General features: G+C 45.2%; 1 protein-coding gene and 1 long non-coding RNA gene across 7 annotated transcripts in view; one reads left to right on the top strand and one right to left on the bottom strand.

Moving 5' to 3' along the window:
• Positions 1 to 19,103, bottom strand: part of PHC1 (polyhomeotic homolog 1) — a 30,374-nt gene extending 11,271 nt beyond the window's left edge. For 3 of the 6 annotated variants that reach the window (XM_077921098.1, XM_077921099.1, XM_028712961.2), the window contains exons 1-6: positions 18,802 to 19,103; positions 6,528 to 6,686; positions 5,180 to 5,290; positions 3,290 to 3,367; positions 2,161 to 2,310; positions 804 to 959 (exon numbers count right to left, since the gene is read on the bottom strand). In XM_077921098.1, coding sequence (XP_077777224.1) covers positions 804 to 959; positions 2,161 to 2,310; positions 3,290 to 3,367; positions 5,180 to 5,290; positions 6,528 to 6,641 — 609 coding nt within the window. In that variant the 5' untranslated portion in view covers positions 6,642 to 6,686; positions 18,802 to 19,103. The remainder of the gene's footprint in view (positions 1 to 803; positions 960 to 2,160; positions 2,311 to 3,289; positions 3,368 to 5,179; positions 5,291 to 6,527; positions 6,687 to 18,801) is intronic. The other 3 variants (XM_077921102.1, XM_028712966.2, XM_077921100.1) reach the window with 2 other exon arrangements.
• Positions 19,098 to 22,138, top strand: LOC144325943 (uncharacterized). The gene is made up of 3 exons (XR_013391112.1): positions 19,098 to 19,453; positions 21,288 to 21,398; positions 22,095 to 22,138. It is a non-coding gene; the product is annotated as an uncharacterized LOC144325943 (long non-coding RNA).
• Positions 22,139 to 22,652: the final 514 nt, after the last annotated feature.

The following is a 22,652-nucleotide window of genomic DNA, read 5'->3' on the forward strand; positions in this document are numbered from 1 at the left end:
GTGTTGAAAGGCTGCTCCCTCAAACTGAACCTTTTCTATTTGTTTTATGGTTCTCTTTTGTAAGCTATCTTGAAAATCTAGATTTAAGTACACATTTTCAAATAAATAAATAAAAATTAAAAGAAAAGAAACTGAATCTTTTCTCTCTGCAACCCCTAATGCACTTTTGGGATAAAAGATTACTTTTACCTAAAAACCACTAACTGAGATAGAAAATAGATGCAGAGAAGTTAGTTCTAAAATGTCTCTAAAAGCTCCAAGAAATGCTGGGGAGGAAGAGGAGGAGGAGGAAGAGGAGGAGGAGGAGAGGGCAAGATATGTAACAAGCGGCAAGCCACAGTCAAAGCCTAAGCAACACTGAAGGTCCACAGAGGTCATTTCCCCTGTCTTGTCAAATTAGTCGTCGGCCTCCCCTTCCCCCCACTTTACCTGGAAAAACCCTCGTCATGCAGAAACAGGCACCTCAGGTTTCTGGAGCCCCATCAAGTCTGATTGTTAAGTCTGGAGTACTTGTCAAGCGGCAAACAGCACATGTTCTTCGCATCAGGACGAGAATACAAGGGCATAACCAATCAATGGGGGATAACCAATCAATGCAAAAAGTGCAGCTGACTGGCTAGCTGATTCAGTCAGCTGCAAGCATGAACCCAGGTTTTGCGAACCAGAAAGCCACTGGCTGAAGTGTGCAGGGACTGAATGGAACGGGGATGTTCTTCTCATGGGATGCTTGAGCCAGAGGGACACACCCGAGACTGGGGCAGGCCAGGCTGGTCATGGGAACCCCAGAAGAGGGTGTCACTGACCTGGGCTGTGTCTGTGTGGACCCCAGGAGAATGAGTGGGTGGTGCCTCCTGCTGAACAGCAGCCACGGCCCCGTTAGGCATCAGGATGAGCTGGGAGGTAAGAGGTACATTGCGGCCCAAGGTCCGGTTCACCTGCAACAGGTTCCCCAGCTGCGGCTGTTGAGGGAGGGTTAGGTGGTGTGGAGATGGGAACAGCAGGAGGGAGAAAAAGGAGGAAAGAAAGCGAACCACAAGCAAATAGGTTATCACGGTGCATGGGGCCCAGGGTCTCCGATAAGACAGTCATTCTGTCTCAGCATTTTCCTCCATCATGGCCACTTTGCAGGCGGTGGAAAGCAGGTTTATTATTTCCAAAAGCCAAACCACCTCCACCTCTCCATACTGGGCCAGCAGCATTGGGTGCCTATAGGTTTGTGTGGCAGATGTTAAGCGTGGAGTGAAGGGAATGAGGGACCCTTGCTAGCTTAGATCAACTGCAAAACTTATTTTTCCCCATACTGAAAAGCTGTAACCAAGATAACTAAATATAATCTGAGGCCAAACAGATCAAAAGGAGTTTGCTATTTCACAGATATGCAACCAAAGTCAAGGATGGAAATGTGAGGAGGGGAGAGTACAAAGAAGTGTGTTTCTCATTTAGCCTAATTAAGAAGATGGCTTTCCGGAAACTCTTTAAAGAACAGAAGAGAAAGCATTAAAAGTCAGGGTATTTTAAATGGATGAAATGGAGTCGTATTTCAGATGAGCACTTTATCAAGGCTGCTTTAAAAGAGATCTGTTTTGTAATGCATTACATAAAATCGTACCAAGTGCCATGGGGTCTTTAAGATTCATGGAAAAGAAAACTGCAAATGACACTAAATATCCTCTGTCCCTGTAGTACATGGGTGTCAAACACAAGGCCCGCGGGCCGAATCCGGCCCGCCAGACCTCGTCATGTGGCCCGTGTAGCTGCCGCCGACCGCCAGCCTTCACCTTTTATTCTCGCTTTTCTTTTTTTTTTACACAAGAAAGCCGCCTCTTCAGCGCATGCGCGGCAGCCTACAAGCCAGAGAACGTCTGCCCTCTAGTGGCGCCGGCCGTTCTACACAGGAAACCTCCACTTTACATGCATTCCTACAGATACAACCGGCCCTTTGAGGGTGACCAAACTGCTGATGCGGCCCCCGATGAATTTGAGTTTGACACCCCTGCTGTAGTACATCTGCTGAATTGAGAATCAACCAACTGTTCAAGGGAACAGAGATTGCTAACTTTTGTCTGAGCACAAAATAGCAGACTGTATGAAAGCTGGAGATTCATCAGAGGGCTGCGAGGTATTTATGATGGGTGAAAGCAACACGTGTACAACTCTTACCCGAAGGTACATCTGAGCTTGTGACTGGTTAAGAGGTGGTGATGTGGTGTTACCAAGGAGCACCGATTGTGTCAAGGTGGTGGCACTAGGTGAACTCACACTCTGCGAACGGCTGATTAACTGTGCAGCTGATGTGGTAGCCAAATTAATCTGTAAATTGAAAAGTTGGTGTGGAGGGAGGGGGTAGAGGAAAAGTAATATTAACAGAATCTAAGCTAGAAACAATTTCAAAGAAAGTGTGGCTGAATTCCAGCAATACGACTGGAACAAGGCCCACCAGCCACTTTTAACTCCTTATTTTATGCTCCCCTCCCAAACCCACCTTGTTAAGAGCCCAGAAATTATCTGAAAGAAAAGTGTGTGGGGAACACAACCCACTCTTTTTAGCAGCCCTACCAGGCTATGTGAAAAGGAGCAGGGGAGCAGCAGCTGCTCTCCAAAACCTCTTTGCTCAAATTATTCTCAGAACTTCAGCAACTGTAAGAACATAACAATGGACTTGCAAACAATGACCATTTGATTATGATTTCTGCACCAGAAGCACTAAATAAAAGCAGCATATGCAGTTTTATTATCAACAGGCGACAAGTGCTTGACACAGCCCTCTTCTGCAGATGCTAATGTTCCCCTTTCATTCAGTTATCATTAGGAAGGAATATCCCCTTGAAGAATGCTGCTCAGTCTTCTCACTTGCAAATAAGGAACTCCCGTTCTCTTTGTCCACCCTAACTAGTCATACCTCATGTTACGTTTGCTTCAGGTTGCGCGTTTTCAGGTTGCGTCCTGCGACGACCCGGAAGTACCAGAAAGGGTTACTTCCGGGTTTCACCACTTGCGTATGCGCAGACGTGCAAAATGACATCACGCGCATGCACAGAAGCGGCGAATCGCGACCCGCGCATGCGCAGACCCGGGTTGCATTCTTTTCAGGTTGCGAATGGGCCTCCGGAACGGATCCCGTTCGCAACCAGAGGTACCACTGTACTCTCCTCCACCAATACTAGCAAACATTCTCTCTTGGTTCTAAATTGCCAAACTCAACAGTGAAGTTACCCATCCATAGCCAACTAATTCTCCAAGAAAATAGACATCGGATGGCTAATCATTTGAGGGCAAGTTAGCTGCTTACCGAAGCCTGTGTAGTAGCTGTCTGTTGAGAAGTGCTTGTGTTTGGAGAGCTCGCCTGTCGGCTCGCTGCAATTGTAGCCTGTAAGAAACATTATATATTCTTCCAAAACCAAGATTTAGCCAAGGGGCCCATTATTCCCATGTTTTCTGGTCCTCAAAAGGTAAAGCACAACAAAATGGTCATTAACATCTGCCTCGTGTTTATTTCTCCAGCTTAGTTGAAATGCAGCCTCTATACCAGGGGTGGCTAACCTTTTCCTCTCCATATGTTGCTGGACTACAATTCCCATGTTCTCTGGTTATTGCTCATATTGCTTGAAGCTTATGGGAATTGTACTGCATCTGCAGGGCCAATGGTAAGCCACCTCGACCCTTCAATTAATGTAATTAAACTTGCCCCTCCACAATGCTCCCCAGCAAAGAGCAAAAGAAATGAGGAATTAACCTATCATCAATACATACTCTCTCTTCAATCAGACAAATAACCAGAGATCTTAATTCTGTTTCACCAGTGTAGGCTGAAGCTACCATTTATTTAGATGATTTGAGCAAATCGTTGGTATTTCTAGATGTTGAGGGAGTTGGGAGTACAGTTTGTGATGCGCAAGACAAGACCTTTACTCTGCTGTAAAAGCATTTTGAAAGCAATGTAGCCATTGCTAAGACAATGGCAGGTGCTGGGCAAGACCTGTTACATGGGCCTGTAGCAGAAGGGAAGTATTTTCATCACAAGCTACAAGAAGAATAAGAGTTTGGATTTGATATCCCGCCTTTTACTCCCTTTAAGGAGTCTCAAAGCGGCTAACATTCTCCTTTCCCTTCCTCCCCCACAACAAACACTCTGTGAGGTGAGTGGGGCTGAGAGACTTCAAAGAAGTGTGACTGGCCTAAGGTCACCCAGCAGCTGCATGTGGAGGAGCGGAGACGCGAACCTGCTTCCCCAGATTACGAGACTACCGCTCTTAACCACTACACCACACTGGCTCATAACTGACAGCTACACCTGCTGTGTCAGAATAGGCATTTATCAGACATAGAAGAAACACCTACTCAGGCTCACATCTACAACACTAAGTCAAGTTGTTTCAAAACCTCTCAGGGAAATGTGGAACAGACTTAAGATCATTTTCAACACATGTCATCTAAATTATTATCACCTTCCCCAACTCTTACCTGTCAGGAACAGAACAGTTAACAATATAAAAGGGAGGAAAAGGAAAATGATCTAAATGAGGACTATTTTAAATTCAAGTTTGTTTGTTTTTAAGTGGGGATGACAGAGGGGGGCAAACAGAAACAAATAACAAAAGTTTGCAAAATGCCCTGCTTCATGACTCATGTGTAGAGTATGAACGGAAACATAGTTTGTAAATTATAAGGAAGGTCTGCAGCTACTGGGTACATCCCTTTCCACACTGCACCTTCCTACAGGATCTCTGCTGGCAAGAGCCATGCCACCAAATGTAAGGGGTGAAAGCGAAGTTTTGTCTTTAACTGCAATTGTGTCTCAGAACCAACCTGGAGTGCTACACCTTGTAGTGAACTAGCTGGTAGATAGAAAGTGAAGTGGGCAGGGCAGGCATACATGCGCTCCGCCAACACATGGGATGACCCAGAATGCAATCCCCACACAAATGGGGAGTTGCCTGTACTGGAAAACCTGTACCAAGAAGCTCTTAAAGAGGCAAGAGTTAATAAGCATTTTTTTTCCAGAGCAGAACAATCAGTGTCCAGTAAGTCCATTACTATGAAAGTACAACGTTCTTTTCCCATCCTTTGAGATCCCCTCCTTGGGCCCTATCCATCCAAAACCTCATTTGTTTATTCCAAACTAGGTGTTTCACTCTTCCCCGTTTTAGGTAACTCCTGTCTTTTGAACAGTCTGTCTCACCTGCTGGACTGCAGCCAGACTGTGTAACTGAGCACTGTTGAGCTGCTGTTGGAGCATAAACTGGTGGAAATACTGGGCTGCATTGGGCTGCCTCTGCAGTGCTTGAAGTGCCTGTAATAAAAAAATGAAAAAATAAAAATTCAGAATACAAAACAGAACACAACCTAACATGCCCGAGGTCTCACAGGACAAAATAAGTGAAAGCATATAGAATCACAGCCCCCATCAGCAGATCTGGACCACCACATATTTATTAGTGGAACAGCAGAACATTAGGCTAAAAATGGTTCCACCAGCTTAATTAGAATGGCCAGCAAGACAATAATCCTTAGATCTATTAGATATTAAGCAGGACCTAGCAATGCATGGGGCATGTTTGATGCCTCACATTGATTTTCCTAGGCCACTGGATAAGGCAGGAGTGAAGAACTGAAATTGGTCAAAGGATTTGATCCTTATCACCCCACTCCTGGGGCCCAACTTTGACAACTTCAAAGGGACTGATCAGCTGATTGACAGTTACAATGAGCCCCTCTGAAGTACATTTGCTGGCAGATTGGATTCAAACTGTACGTACAAACTCTGCAGCTGTCTGCAGAGGGAAAATATCCATTTTCAGGTGCAAATGGACAAAGTGGGGCTTGCAGCGAGCCCTCTTGAAGGCACACTGCCAGTTCCAATCGCATCACCAATGCTGAAAGCACACCTTCAAAGGGACACACGGACAGGCAATGACCACAACACACACACACACACACACCCTGCAAAGGCATTAGGGAATTCCTGATGGAGAACTCCTTAGTGCAGCTGATCCCAGTGGGGCTTGCCATCAGTGCCAATCAAGCAAACCCTCACTTGAAGCTCCCAATAACTCCTTTGGAGCTACCTACTTACCTGCCCCAAACCTGACGTCAGGTATGGTGGGAGTACTTAGGGGGATACCGCCCTGCAGACTAAACTGGGAGCCATGCTGAACAACTGCTTTGCTACTTCCTGCTCTGGGCTTCCTCAGGAAGAAAAGCAAAACAGAAATCCAATAAAGAATAAGGCCTGTAATTTGGAGGTTCACCACCCTTGGGATAAGGAGAGGCATTCACTTCTCCAGATTGGCCTCTTCTTTCCTGAAGAGCAGGCTGTCTGCTTCTCCTCTTATGTGAGGAACATAACCAATTCAGTGCTAGTTGAACCTACAGATTCACTGCATTGGCTAAGCCTCTGGAGCAATTTCCCCTGTGCTCATGAACAGGGCACCTACTGGCTAAGCAGCAGTTTCAAGTGATGTGCTGCTAGTCTGATGATGATACCTTCCAGGGCAGTTTTCCCCCCAAGAACAAAGATGGTCCCCCACCTGCACTGCCTGCCGCTCATATAGAGTCATCTGAGAGATCTGAGGGCGAGTGCTTCCTCCAGAGCTTGAGCTGCCACTAGCAGAGTTTGAGTTTTGCTCGCTTTCCGTCTCCATAGTGTCAGGTCCCCAAGATCCTTGCCTGAAGCTTTGTCTCAAGCCCTAGATGAAGAAAACTGGGGGTTAGCTCATGTCACAGAAACTACAACATTTATCTCCCCCTGCATTATAAATTTATGGAACCTTTCCTTCCTAAGCTCATCATCACACAGCTTAACCAAAGCCTCTAAAATGTCTTTCCTGGGCTACAATACTGAGAAGAATCTTTGTACACCCCAATAATTGAGGCTATTTTTAAAATAACCATTTAAAATCACACATTTTGATATGCAAATTCCTCCAGATTTATAGCCATGATTCTATAGCACTAAAGCAAAGTTAGGTTACCTGTGAAGATTTAAAAACATGGAAGTCAAGAACAATGTAGATTATTCAAAACAAGCATTCATCACTGGGGTTCATCATAGTTTTGTTTTTGTTTTTTACCAGGAAGCATAAGGTGGGCAAAGGAATATCTGAGGGGCTTATACAACATATGGGCTTATGCATGTAACAAATAGAAAGTTTCCTAAGAACCGCCTAATGGATTAAGTACCAACATGTTTTCTTCTAGCACCACGCTCAGAAATATGCCTGAACTTCTTTGAGGATGTGCCAGGGCACTGGAATGGTTTTGTATCAACTTCCTAGAATGCCCCCAACACACATCTCTTGGAGATGTGATGTTGATTGGACAACGGTGGAATCCGAGAGGGAGACTCTGACTGTCCCACACTGCAGCCCTGTGAGAAATAGAGATCCGAGTTATCCTACGGCCCTGGGATGCTGTCCCTGGGAGTGTAAGATTCCACCCTTGGTATAGAGGTGACTCTCAACTTACGTGGGGGTTTCATTCTGGGGATAGCGCATAAAGCCAAAATTGAGTATGGCCAAAATACACTTGGTTCAATGGCAGGTGAGATAGTCAAAGTCTTTTTTCCCTGGACACCCACCCCCTTTCCATTTTTATTTTTTTTAAAGATTTGCCAAGCGTGTTAAGCTGAATGCGCACAAGTTATATGTGCGTAAGTTGAGTTACTTGTAAGGCTATGTCCAAACAATTCAAAGCTTTACATGGAAATTGTTTTATTGCAATACTTTAAAATATTTTAAGGCAGAGCATACTCAAGAGCATACACAAGAGCATACACTTTATTTGCATTGTTTGGATTTTAAGGAAAACATACCGAAAGTATTTTCGGTCCATTTTCTGTAGCAGCTCAAACTACCAGGATCTGAATACAGTCTCAAACCACATAAAGGCGGCGACCGTTTTAGGTGTGTCCAATTGATGCACAACACATGGGGCCTTTTAGACTTGGAAGAGGGCAGAACGGGGGCAGAACGGGGGCAGGGCATCCTTATGCACATTCCGCCAACATGTGCAGGGGGGCCAAGAATGGAACCCCTGTGCAAAATGGTCACCGTTTATACAATATGTATAACCAAGTACCGGTAATACATATATTCACCATTTTCCTAATTGTACACCATTCTGAACTGTGCTTAGCTTTTTAAAAAAGAAAATTTAAAACAGAAGAGCATGTAGAACAAAGGGGAGATACAGATATTTAAGGCAGTCACTACAACTGGGCTTGCAAAGTGTTTCACATTCTTAAGCATAAGGATCAAATGTTTTAACGGCTATGATTTTTCCAGCTTGGCATTATATTAAATCTTCTTATTAACAGCATTACAGCCTTAATACATAGCATTACAAAGAGACCTGCATCACAAGTAAGATTCATTATTTGTGTGATGAAGCATGGAATGTTGGAAGAAAAGCAACATACTCCACCAACTGAATTCAAATGTTACCTTCCCAGTATTGCATTTGTTATATAACTGATTTACACATTTGCAGATCATATTTATATACTTATCTGAGGGTGGAATATTTGTTTTTATAACTTGTTTTTAATTACGAGCATTGCGGCAGAAAGCAGGCTATGAGTAACTGATGAGACATCAGCCTGTGAAACTCTCAAATTCCCTCCATAATTTTACCAAATCATACAGCCACTAGCTTTTGTTAATAAGTCTATCTGTACAGATCTGACTGAAAACCTCAGCACCTCTGGCTTTTATAGCTCAATATTAAGTGCCAATGCACATCCTGTCTAAATTCAGAAGATGTGCTCAAGCATGGAGAATTATTTAAGCTGATATCTATCCACACAGCAGTGGCTCTTTCAAGATTATCAAATTTTAGTTGCAACTTATTTCTTACAGACATTCTATTGCAGGGATATTGCAATTTCCTAGAACTAGCTATGCTGTATTTCTCAGAAAACCAAATAATTTTCCAAGATAGCACATGCATCGTCCCTGCAGCTTCAAATACAGGTTCATTAATATTCTGATTTTCAAAGCTGTGAACTTTCTCTCCCCAGTTGTGGGGTACACATTTAATGTAATTATTTGTTGCCTGAAATAATAGATACAAAACTGTATAGTCAAGAGTGCTATGAGATCCATCATGGGAGAAAGGTGGGATATAAAGGTGCCAAATATTTGAGGACTACACTGGCTGCTGCAGACAATGAATAAATTTAAATTAAACCAAATTTTAATTATTTTTAATAGAAATGACAGTAATTACTACTTTTTTTGTTTTAAAGGAAATCTTAAATTAATGCAAACAGATATGTTAAAATCTACCCCACTTGAAATTAAATCATGACTATATCAGACACACTGAATTAAAGTTGTTTTTCTGTTTCAACAGAAAAAACAAAGGGAGGGAAATCTCACTTTTGAGGTTAAGTATTACATGTGCCACACTATAAGCTTGTTCAGACAGTCGTATCTCAGACTGCTAAGACAATATGCACGCGCTTTTGTCACACACAAAGCTCTATTGTACATGCTGCAATTAAACCAGGAAGCTTCCAATTAACCATACTTTCCCACTTCATCCAAACTAGGAAAATGTTATCAGCTTTGGAACAAGCCAGGATATTACACCAAAGTTTGAAGCCAGCATATTAGCTCAGTATGGTTAATTAGAAGTTTCTTGATTTAATCAAAGCTTACGGCAAAGGGAAAACACAGAGACGGCCTATGCAGGCAAAAGGCTTGAGTATATCACAACTTTGTAATCCAAGGTATGATTGGTCTAAATGTTGCCATAAATCATTAATTGTATTCATTGTTATATGTCTTCTGCTGGACCCGGGGCCAGCAAGCAGGGTGGATTTGATTTAAATCAAATCAGTAAGACTTGATTTAAATCATTGTTTTTAAAGGAAGACATTCCTGCTGGTATAATCTTAATATTTACAACCAGATGAAGGTTTGATTTTTGGAATAATAAATTTTCAGAGTAGTTTTTAGTTATATAAAAAATTACAGATTTTGTTATACTATTAGAAATACATAGACAGATAATTATGAAATTATTGTGAGGCTTAATAAGTTAACTGTTTATATTTGGGCAACTTTTCCACTGTACTTTATTGGAAGAAGAAAAATAATCATTTCCTTAATAACCATTTGAACATTATAGCATATGTATCCATGTTTGTTAACTGATGTGGTTAAACTTTTTAAAAAAACAACCAACTTAGACTGAGTTTCAGCACACATGAAAAACTTAAAACAAATCCTTAGCTCCTGATTATAGCCTTTGGACTATAATGCAACTTAAATGGAAATCTTTAGAAATATTTTCTCCTCCAAAAGCATTTTATTTTAAAAATCCAATGTAAATCAAAATAATCGATTAATTTTTTTAAAAAATCCCATTTAAAATTTTTAAAAATCTGATTTTTTATTTTTAAATAATCATTGGTTTTTATCTACCCTGCCAGCAATCCCTCAGTGGCTCTAGGATCCAGTATTTCACCAGGATACTCAACTGAACCAGCTGGGTGATCTGTACGTACTTGTTTTACATCCTCTGATGGAGGGATCTTAAGAGAGGTGTGCATAAACAAATGCTAGCAAACCTCAATGGACTGAAGCAAACTCGTAAAAAAGAGTGGGCCAAAATTCTTCCACAAGGATGTAAGAGACTGATTAGACTTAATTGTTTTTATAGCCTCTACGGGTATTAAATCCGCCCCCGGGGCTTTCCCCTGTTTCAGTTGGGCTACCAGACTCTAGATAAGAGGTCCCCAAACTAAGGGCCACGGGCTGGATAAGGCCCAAGGGACTCGTTTATCCGGCCCGCGGCGAACCCCGCCGCCACACACTCTTGCCGGCGCTGCGCGGCTGCCCACTTCCGGGTCAGAGGAGCACTGGAAATAGTTTGTGCGTATGTGCAAGCGTTATTTCTGGTAAACATCCAGGTTGGAGAAGGCCCATGCACATGCGCACAAGCTATTTCCGGTGCTCCTCCGACCCGGAAGTGTGCCGGAAATAGCATGTGCGCACACGTATGGGCACACGCTCCCCCGCCCTCCGCGCGATCGGCGCTGGAGACACCGGCCCGATGCGCGGTAAGTTTGCAGCTCTAGATCTCTGACGTTGTCTGGGCAGCAGGAAACAACAGAGCATGCCCTTCTTCATTTCCAGTATTACACAGACATTCAAACCAGGTTTATCCAACCCATCTTATATAAGTTCCCTGGGCATTCAAAACAACACAACATCTCCCTGTTCCTACAGGACAAAAGCCCAGAAGTTACATATTCAGTCACCAGATTTTGCGTTGTCATGATAGATATTCGTCGAAGGATGGTCTATGCTACAATTCAGTCCTAAATTGAAGGCCCATATTGTTAGATCCGCTCTTTTGAAGCCCCACCCTATATAGTTGTTTTAACTGGTCTTTTAAAAGTTTTTATTCATCCTTTATTTATGCTTAATTAAGCATTCTATGTATATGCTTTAAGCTATGTTTTGTTCTTGCTCCCAATTATTTAATAATCATTCGTTAAGACTCTTACTGTTATACTATTTATTTAGATGATTTGCTTATGCTGGTCTGTGACCGTAATAAAGTAAATTCGATTCAACTGTTGAAGTTATACAGAAAACGATGACATTGCTGCTGAAGGTGGTTCATGAGGTGTGCTTAGTTTTTCACACATATCTTTTCCACTTTGGCTTTATTTCTGCTAAATAAATCATTACACTGTGTAGTATGTCATGTGTTGCTGTTCATCTGAGGTTGTATTTACCAAAATTTAAGACCTCATATGTAAAACCACAGAATTCAAAGAGTGTGTACTTCCTTTTTCCTATAATTGTATACTACCTAAGTAATCTTTACATTAACTCTGTAAAGTAGTCAAGTAGTAAATTATTATTCTGACAAAACACAAGGATAAAGTTGGAACAGAGCTAATCTAATCTATCTAGTTCTCCTGCTCACGAAGGATCTGCAGTGTAGGATGTAAATTCAGTACAGAGTTCCTGACTAATGGCTATCCACTTTCTGTTTATATACCTCCAGCAAAAGAGAGCCCACCACCTACCAAGGCAGTCTGTTCCACTTCCAAAACTCCTCTTACTGTTATGGAATTTTTCTCCTACTTTTCAGCCTAAGTCAGCTTCTTCTTCATTTGGTCAATGGTTTAATAACTCTACAATGCATAAAAATACAGCCCACTGTCGTTATGCTCATATTGCTCCAAGATTCAGGAAAGTAAAAATGGTATAGGATAGCTTATGACAATCCTGGAACATTAACTGCTGTCACAAACTGAGATCAAGGGAACCCATTAGAGAAATCTCTAAATGCAGAATAGATTATGTAAGGAAGATTACAACTGAAGTCATAATACAGATAGTATGGTCAGAGAGTTAAGCATGTGGAAAACATCTGATACATTTTACAGAAAGGTAAAGACAGATGATTTTCTGGTACTGTATATTACATTCCCTACATATAAACACATACCAGTAGCAGGCATACCCTATGAGGCTTACAGGATGGATTTTTGCTGCTGCCACCACCTATATTTTATCTCTTGGGAAGAAAGCTCAACAAATGCAGCTCCTGCATAATTGGCATCAAGTTAATGTCCCATTGGTTGAAAATAGGAACTTCCAAATATCATTCTTAGGAATAAATACATCTTCACTAAAGCAGCAAAAACAACATGCCCAAAATTTGGGCTGACGATATGTTTGGAAGGCCACAAACATCGCTGAGTGTGTAACCCTCTTACCTCAATGCAAAAAAATAATAATTACTGTAACACAGTCACTTTTCAGTGCCCGTTTCTGAAAGTTGGCCAGAGTATTGCAATACACAAGGTAGATTATCAATGCCAATTTTCATACTGTTAAAATCAACACATTTTGTCTTATACTGGTATACAGCAGAAAAACTAAGACACTTTAGCCACATCTGTGCCTTGAATCAATTGATTGAAAGGCACTATAACATATTTACTTACATATTTATTTTTGGAAAGGTATTTGCTAAGCCTGCATTTTTTACAACTTGGGACAGGGTGAATTTTTCATAGTGAAAGGAAATACAAAAGGGAACACTAGATAGTAGATCTTGCTACGGGGACACAAAAGATCTGTGTGCTAAATTCTACCTTGATCTAGTATATTTTGGGGGGAGTGGTTTGTCTTTCCTTCTATTCTCTGTGGGTTTGGATGCTTCTTGTTATATTGCTGTCAAACTCGGCACAAGGTTTCCCATGGTGAGGGTATTAGTTTTTATCAACGCTGGACTGCTGGCCACCATTCTGAATCAACATTGCAGGCCCAAGCATTATTTTTGTGTGATCGCACATTTTAGGGCATGAAGGGTCCAAACTACAGCAATTCTGAAACTAATTGGCAGGTCTTTGTCAAATCTGTCATGATGGTTCTAACCTGCGCCTAACCTGGCATGAGAGAGCTTGAGGTGGACAAACTGATCTTCATCTACATTTGGACACTAAAGACAGTTTTTAATCAATATGGCAGGTCAAATTAACCCCAATTAAACTTTAGTTCACGGAGAGAGAGAAATTGATTTGGGGTCATGCAGACCCCTAGGCTAGTGTGTGTGTATGCACAGTCCTGTTGTCTTTGTCCCCATGGAGAAGGGGACGACAGAGGACGAGATAGTTGGATAGTGTTCTCGAAGCTACCAGCATGAGTTTGACCAAACTGCGGGAGGCAGTGGAAGACAGGGGTGCTTGGCGTGCTCTGGTCCATGGGGTCACGAAGAGTCGGACACGACTAAATGACTAAACAACAACAACATGCACAGTCCTAAAACTTTTTTTAAAAATGCACTATGCACTTAAAAATATTTTGAGATTTATTCAAATTCCTGGGCAGTGCCAGGCATTTCCCACTAGTAATATATAAAAAAAGGAGCATACTTTGGAGTAAAATGAAAATCTGATCTGTTTCAAATGTGAAAATCAACCCTCAAACTGAAGACATTAGATGGCCACAGATGGTCCTCTCACAAGTCAATCCCATCTGACATAGGAAGTACTGTATTTCTATCACTGACTTCTCACCAGAAAGAAACAATGATTGCCCTTCTAGAATTCTCCTAATCTTCAAACATCAAGACTGCTCTGCCCAACCATTTTCCATCACCAGAGAAAACTTCCAAATATTTTTGTTTAAAAAGCAGCTACACTGTTGCAAGCAAAGAAACCACACATCATCTGTTTTATCCTAATTACAGTGGTACCCCGCAAGACGAATGCCTCGCAAGACGGAAAACCCGCAAGACGAAAGGGTTTTCTGTTTTGGAGGCGCTTCGCAAGACGAATTTCCCTATGGGCTTGCATCGCAAGACGAAAGCCCATAGGGAAATGCTGGCGGTCGGGAGCAAAGACTTTCGCCCACAGCCGGCCTTCAGAAGAGGACCTCTTCTGAAGGCCGGCGGGGGGCAAAAGTCTTTGCTCCCCCCCGCCTGCCTTCCCCCCGCCTGCCGGGGGCGATCTTAAAATGCTGGCGGGCGGGAGCGAAGCGTTCGCTGCCGACCCCCAGCATTTTAAAATCTCCAAGGGACAGCAGAGAAGTCTCTGTCCCGGGGAGGTTTTAAAATGCTGGGGGTCGGGAGCGAAGCGCTGCCGACCCCCAGCATTTTAAAATCTCCCCGTGTCCCGGGAAGGTTTTAAAATGCTGGGGGTCGGGAGCGAAGCGCTGCCGACCCCCAGCATTTTAAAATCTCCCCGTGTCCCGGGGAGGTTTTAAAATGCTGGGGGTGGGGAGCAAAGCGCTGCCGACCCCCTGCATTTTAAAATCTCCCCGTGTCCCGGGGAGGTTTTAAAATGCTGGGGGTCGGGAGCGAAGCGCTGCCGACCCCCAGCATTTTAAAATCTCCCCGTGTCCCGGGGAGGTTTTAAAATGCTGGGGGTCGGGAGCGAAGCGCTGCCGACCCCCTGCATTTTAAAATCTCCCCGTGTCCCGGGGAGGTTTTAAAATGCTGGGGGTCGGGAGCGAAGCGCTGCCGACCCCCTGCATTTTAAAATCTCCCCGTGTCCCGGGAAGGTTTTAAAATGCTGGGGGTCGGCAGCCCGACCCCCAGCATTTTAAAATCTTCCCGGGACACGGGGAGATTTTAAAATGCTGGGGGTCGGCAGCGCTTCGCTCCCGACCCCCAGCATTTTAAAACGCTGTTCCGAAGGGGGGGGTGGGGACACCTGCCCCAGCCGCCCCACTTCGGAAAGCTGTTCCGAAGCGGGGAGGGGGGGCGGGGACATCTGCCCCAGCCGCCCCACTTCGGAAAGCTGTTCCGAAGCGGGGAGGGGGGGCGGGGACATCTGCCCCAGCCGCCCCACTTCGGAAAGCTGTTCCGAAGCGGGGAGGGGGGGCGGGGACACCTGCCCCAGCCGCCCCACTTCGGAAAGCTGTTCCGAAGCGGGGAGGGGGGGCGGGGACACCTGCCCCAGCCGCCCCACTTCGGAAAGCTGTTCCGAAGCGGGGAGGGGGGGCGGGGACACCTGCCCCAGCCGCCCCACTTCGGAAAGCTGTTCCGAAGCGGGGAGGGGGGGCGGGGACACCTGCCCCAGCCGCCCCACTTCGGAAAGCTGTTCCGAAGCGGGGAGGGGGGGCGGGGACACCTGCCCCAGCCGCCCCACTTCGGAAAGCTGTTCCGAAGCGGGGAGGGGGGGCGGGGACACCTGCCCCAGCCGCCCCACTTCGGAAAGCTGTTCCGAAGCGGGGAGGGGGGGCGGGGACATCTGCCCCAGCCGCCCCACTTCGGAAAGCTGTTCCGAAGCGGGGAGGGGGGGCGGGGACATCTGCCCCAGCCGCCCCACTTCGGAAAGCTGTTCCGAAGCGGGGAGGGGGGGCGGGGACATCTGCCCCAGCCGCCCCACTTCGGAAAGCTGTTCCGAAGTGGGGGGGGGCGGGGACATCTGCCCCAGCCGCCCCACTTTGGAAAGCTGTTCCGAAGTGGGGAGGGGGGCGGGGACACCTGCCCCAGCCGCCCCACTTCGGAAAGCTGTTCCGAAGCGGGGCGGGGGCGGGAACACCTTCTGAAGGCGGGCGGGGGGCGAAAGTCTTTGTCCCCCCTGCCTGCCTTCCCAGGGGCTTTTAAATCGCCTCGGAGAGCGGAGAAGTCCTCCGCTGTCCCGGGGTTTTTTAAAATGCTGGGGTGGGAAGAAAAGCCCTTGCCCCCCCCCCCCCCAGCCTTCAGAAGAGGTCCGGGGACAGACTGTCCCCGGACCTGGTCTGAAGGCGGTTTCCCTAGGAACGCATTAATTGATTTTCAATGCATTCCTATGGGAAACCGTGCATCGCAAGACGAAAAAACCGCAAGACGAAGAGACTTGCGGAACGAATTAATTTCGTCTTGCGAGGCACCACTGTATACATATTTCAATGCAGAGTGCTTCCCAGTATGTATTGCCACAAAAAACTCATCTCTCATTTAGTTCGCACACTATTATATGTTGTCTATATACATTCCTTCATCTGCATAGAAAAAAGCAGCATTTAGTCACAAATAACCACAAGCATAAGCTTCTGATGTGTTAGGTTGCTCATTGTTTACTTCTGTCCCTTCTACAGAAGGGGCTGTTAGTTGATTGATTCCCAGATGTCCTAGATTAGACAAATTCCACTTGAATCTAGGTAAAAGCCCTGCTTATCCCTGGGCTCGAGTTAAATCATATGAGCAGATCGCTTTGGAGACTTCTTACAAACTTTGCGGCCAGCTCTCATGGTTCACCTGACCTCCCACTCAAAGAATTACAAGGCACATGGGAATGAAAATGTGAGTGGGAAAAGGCCATATAAGCTGCCATGATAACCAGCTCCCTCCTGGCCAGCAGTTGAAACAAACAACGTAATTTACTCACATAAGATTTGGTGTAAGGAGTTGCTACGAGTATCAGCCCTGTTTCATATCTTGCCTCAACCAGGCATGTACTAAGTGGTCTCCACAAGGCACTGTTCTTCCAGCCTTAACATATAATAATAAATACTAGTCGTCCACTTTTCACAGCTGTTGTTAATGTTACTGAAGACCTTTCCACATGTGAAATATGCTGTGCAAGGGCTGCTTTAAAGCTGGTGTGATCATAGCACCCTGATTAATGGATTAATCAGTCCTGTGCAACTCTTCCCAAATAGCAGCAGCTCCTGGTGCAAATCCACTCCATGTTTGTGCATAAGCATCAAATATTTCTAAGTTACATTTACCCACTGCAAACAGTTACCATATAAAAGCATATTTTAAAGCCTGGGGGCCGTGCAGCCCTCAATGCATCCCTATCTGGCCCTCAGGACTCTCCTCCAGGCCACACACCCTCCTTGGATGTTTTTGAACTCTGATTATGTCTCATTCCCCTGAATTGAGGATAGAGAGAGATACACAAAGGTGTGTAGAAACTAGCCTAGTGTAGAAGTGCAGAAAAAATACATTAACTACTCCACCCACTTTTGCCGCTGCCCCTACCCACCACTGGCATGCGGGTCCTAGAAGACTGTAGCCAAATGGTATAAAAATGTATAGCAAATACAGTGGTGCCTCGCAAGACGAAATTAATCCGTTCCGCGAGTCTCTTCGTCTTGCGGTTTTTTCGTCTTGCGAAGCACGGCTATTAGCGGCTTAGCGGCTATTAGCGGCTAAGCGGCTTTAAGAAAAAGGAAACAAACTCGCAAGAACTCGCAAGACATTTCGTCTTGCGAAGCAAGCCCATAGGGAAATTCGTCTTGCAGAACGACTCAAAAAACGGAAAACCCTTTCGTTTAGCGAGTTTTTCGTCTTGCGAGGCATTCGTCTTGCGGGGCACCACTGTAGTTTTGGCCAAAAAACTTACAAATACTGTAAGTGAAAGGAAATAATCAGACAAGAGAACTTCAATACAGACTGGCATTGCTTCATTATGCATGTTAACTTATCAGTCTACTAAACGAGACTGCCATCTATGGAGAGACTATTAAGATAACGCTGATGCATTTTACTGTATATATCAGTGTACAAAGGCCATGCTGAGGTTGTTTTGTTCATGTTTTATTTTAAAAATGCCCAGAAGGGACTGCAGCCCTTGGTCTGAATAACTTTCCAAACACTCGAGTGCTCAAACTGTTTAACACATATCATCTCACAAAATGCAAGGCAGGTCCATATTATTATCCTCCTATTGCAAAAGGTGGGGGGTGGGGCATGAAGGAAACCCTAAATATTAAGTATTATTATCAAAGCCTCTTGCATGCAGAGGAAGCACGGAGGAAGCATTGTTTTTTATATTGTATTTTTTTATGCTCCAAACCACCCTGATATCTACGGGTAAGGACGGTATACAAATTTCAAAAGCAATGATAAATAAGTAATAATAAACCAACAGCAGAAGCAGCAAACCATGTGAAAGACAAAGTAATGATGGGAGACCACAGAGCAAGACGAAAGCACTCTAGAGATAAAAGCCTCTTTTTTTTCTTTTGCAAAAGACTAAAAAACCCTGAAGACGCTCCACAGCCTAGAGCAGGACCAGGGCAAACACGTGTTTGCCGACACAGGTACCGGGTTTACCTGTAGCTTGCCTGCAGAGCATGCACAGCCCAGACACCACAACCCAGGTCCACAGGTCGCCGTAACGTGTGAATCAGCCCTGTGGGGTGTTTTGGAAGGAAGAGCACGGGAGCTGATGGGGGGGGGAGCGGGGCGAAGCGGCCTCGCAAAGGCGGCTCCGGGGAGGCCAGATAACGAGCTAATAACGGGAAGCGGCTGCTGGCGAAGGGGGCGTGGAGCGGGGCGGGCGGCGCTGGCCGCAGCGGCGGGAACAGCCGGGGGCCGCCGGCGCTCGCTTACCTTCGGTTCCGCCTAGGCCCGGTACGTGCCCCGAGGGCGGCTGCGCCTCATGAGGGGCCGGCGGAGGGCCAAGTGGGCCCCCTGCCTTGAGGGGAGGCGGGGAGGCGGAGCAGAGGCGGAGCCGGGGCCCAGCGGCGAGCGAGGGGAGGGGCCGGCGGGCTGAGGAACCGCGCCCCCCTCCGCGGGTGGGCCGGCCTCCCTGAGGACTAGCGCCGCTCTGCGCCCTCCAAGACGCGAAGACGCCGCCGCCTCCAAGGAATTTAATTTCTTTGGCTGCTGGGCTCCCCCTCCTCTCTCTCCCTCAGCCTTTCCACTTCCTGCCAGAGGGGGCGCAGGAGAGGCGCTTTTCCGGGCCACGTGACCGCCCGGCCTCTGACTCCGCCCCGCGCAGGTTTTGCGGTTGCCATGGGGACGGGAAATAGGGCCTAGAGGGGCCTAGCGAGCCCCGCCCTCGCCTGCTTTAGGGGGCCGAGCCGGCCCTCTGGTAGTAACAGTACTTTGCCACCTGGGCAGGTGCGGCTCGTCTTAGCTCGGCCCGGCGAGCGGTAGATCCCGCCGCATCTAGCAGGGCACCGCGGGCTCGAGGCCGATGAATCGGTCGCGATTCCCTTCCAGGGTTCACGCCAGGCGCACGCAGGCAGGAATTCAGCCGGTGAAGCTCGAGGGAGAAAATTGAACCTTTTGGCCTGTTGCGCGGCGCTCGAAATAGTCCGTGATTAAAATAAATAAAAATAATAAGACTGGCGCAGCCTTACCTGGACCGGTGTGTGTGTAAACTTTGTTGTTTAGTCTTGTCCGACTCTTCGTGACCCCATGGACCAGAGCACGCCAGGCACTCCTGTCTTCCACTGCCTCCCACAGTTTGGTCAAACTCATGTTATTAGCTTCAAGAACATTGTCCAACCATCTTGGCCTCTGTTGTCCCCTTCTCCTTGTGCCCTCCATCTTTCCCAACATCAGGGTCTTTTCCAGGGAGTCTTCTCTTCTCAAGAGGTGGCCAAAGTATTGGAGCCTCAGCTTCAGGATCTGTCCTTCCAGTGAGCACTCAGGGCTGATTTCCTTAAGAATGGATGCGTTTGATCTTTTTGCAGTCCATGGGACTCTCAGGAGTCTCCTCCAGCACCATAATTCAAAAGCATCAATTCTTTGGCGATCAGCCTTCTTTATGGTCCAGCTCTCACTTCCATACATCACTACTGGGGAAACCATGGCTTTAACTATACGGACCTTTGTTGGCAAGGTGATGTCTCTGCTTTTTAAGATGCTGTCTAGGTTTGCCATCGCCTTTCTCCCAAGGAGCAGGCGTCTTTTAATTTCATGGCTGCTGTCACCATCTGCAGTGATCATGGAGCCCAAGAAAGTAAAATCTCTCCCTGCCTCCATTTCTTCCCCTTCTATTTGCCAGGAGGTGATTGGCCCAGTGGCCATGATCTTAGTTTTTTTGATGTTGAGCTTCAGACCATATTTTGCACTCTCCTCTTTCATCCTCATTAAAAGGTTCTTTAATTCCTCCTCACTTTCTGCCATCAAGGTTGTGTCAGCTGCATATCTGAGGCTGTTGATATTTCTTCCGGCAATTTTAATTCCGGCTTGGGATTCGCATGATGAATTCTGCATATAAGTTAAATAAGCAGGGAGACAATATACAGCCTTGTCATACTCCTTTCCCAATTTTGAACCAATCAGTTGTTCCATATCCATATTCAGTTCCATATCCATATCCATATCCATATCCAGTTCTAACTGTAGCTTCTTGTCCCACATAGAGATTTCTCAAGAGATAGATGAGGTGATCAGGCACTCCCATTTCTTTAAGAACTTGCCATAGTTTGCTGTAAACTTTGTAGGAGCTTGCTATGTCCATAGTCACACACCTATTTACTGTTTCTATTTACAGCATTTCTGTGCTGCTTAATTCTTTGCATTTCTAGGTGGTGCGCATAAAAATAATTTGTAGAAAATGAGGCAATTTTTTAAAAATGCAGCATCAAACCAAACACAACAAACGGGGCCTCTGCATTTTTCACCTGAGGCCCTGCTCCACACACTGCCTCCAGGGAAGGTGTAGAGGATAGTGGCACGGAAAGAGACCTTTTCAGTGTTGGCTCCCCATTTATGGAATGCTATCCCCAGGGGGGAGGCATGCCTGGTGCAACCACTATCTGGCTTTAGGCACCAGGTAAAAAGCATTTTTATTTACGCAGGTGTTTGGATCTTAATTTTCTGCTTATCTTTTTGTAGTTAATGAGTGAGATACAGTGCGAGTCACTTTCTCTAATAAATACTTTCCTGTTTTGTGTTTGGGATGGCCCTCTGTTTAGGTCAAATCAAATGCACTGCCATCTGTTGGAGGATTATGGTTTGAGTGCCCTCTCCGCGTTTGGCAGGAATGAATGAATTCTGGCTTATGTTGCAGAGTTCCTAGTAATGAAGTCTTAACTCATTTGGCTTCTCCTTTGCCTCCCTCTTTTCTCCCCCTCCCCCAGAATCACAGCTCTTGTGCCTTCAGGAAAAATTGATCAGGTCAAATTCCCAATAGCCCAGTCCAATGCATGCTTACTCAGCGAAGTCCTATGTTCAAGGAGGCTTACTCTCAGGTAATGTGTATAGGATTGTAGTCTTACTCTTGTTGTGGGAGGGTTCACATTACGCTAAATTTCTGCTTGTTAGGTACCCATTTCTGTTCATTTTTAGCTGCTCAGTGCTGCTGCTGTATTGCTTTAAATTTAATATTAATAGAATTTATATAGCCACCAATTTTATATTTCTGTAGCCTTGTGGGCAGGATGGCATTTCTCAACATTTGCAGGCAGTTGTAAAAGGATATTATGAGGCATTTGTTGTTGCATATAAAAACTTGGCAAATAATAGTACAGGGGAAGAGATGGGTTAGGATTCAGATGTATTGACCCCAACCAATGTGTGGGAGGGAAGAAATTGGATACTTGCCAATGGATCAATAGGATCTGTTTCAAAGGGGGAGAGTCAAATATATCTTCTACAAAATCAATGACTAAATACATTTTTCCTGCCTGCTGTCGCCCTACTGGATTCAATGAGGCTTTTGTAGGATTGCAGTATTATAAGGTCTTTCTTCATCCTTATGGAAAGGCATGTGGGAGTTATATGTTAATCTAAGATTCTGCAAATTAATAGTCTTTAAGGTTCCATAAGTGACTTTTATTCTTTTTTGCAACATATGGAAATGAGAGACTCTATTTCAAGTTGAAGGAGAGGGTAAACTTTATTCTGGTGGTTTGCTTTTGATATGTGTGTTTTCATCTATCTCACAGTGCAGTCCTACATACGGGTCTATTCAGAAGTAGGTGCTTACAGGTAGGTGCTTATAGTATAACAGATTAAGTTACCTCTCATTCATGCTGTTGACAAAAAAATTTAAAAGCATTTATACAACTTCAGTGCTTAGGTGACTACTGCTTCAAGGGAAGAGCAAGACTTCTTGGCCCCAAAGCAGCCACCAGCAGGTCCCGAAGTCACCAGCTGTCACTTGATCGATAACCTCTCCCCCACCCCTTTTTGGAACACCCTTTTTGGCCACCACCACAGACCATGTTTCTGTCCTCAAAATAGCTTCACTACCACACTGAAGCATCTCTGGTGGTGGACCTGTGTGGAGAGGGAGATGCATAGAATCCAACAGCTCCTGAAACACGCTTTCCAGGAGCTAAAGATTGCTCTCTCCTAAGCTCTAGATTTTGTTCCAATATTTTAACTCTCGTCCTGTTTTCTTACACAATTACCATAGCAAAAAAAGGCTGGTCTGTGTACATAAAAATGTCTTTATTTACATCCATGAATAAGCATGCTACTCTGCTACTGTACATTGAAAG

Source organism: Podarcis muralis, chromosome 17 (genome assembly GCF_964188315.1).
Source record: "Podarcis muralis chromosome 17, rPodMur119.hap1.1, whole genome shotgun sequence".
NCBI lineage: Eukaryota > Metazoa > Chordata > Lepidosauria > Squamata > Lacertidae > Podarcis > Podarcis muralis.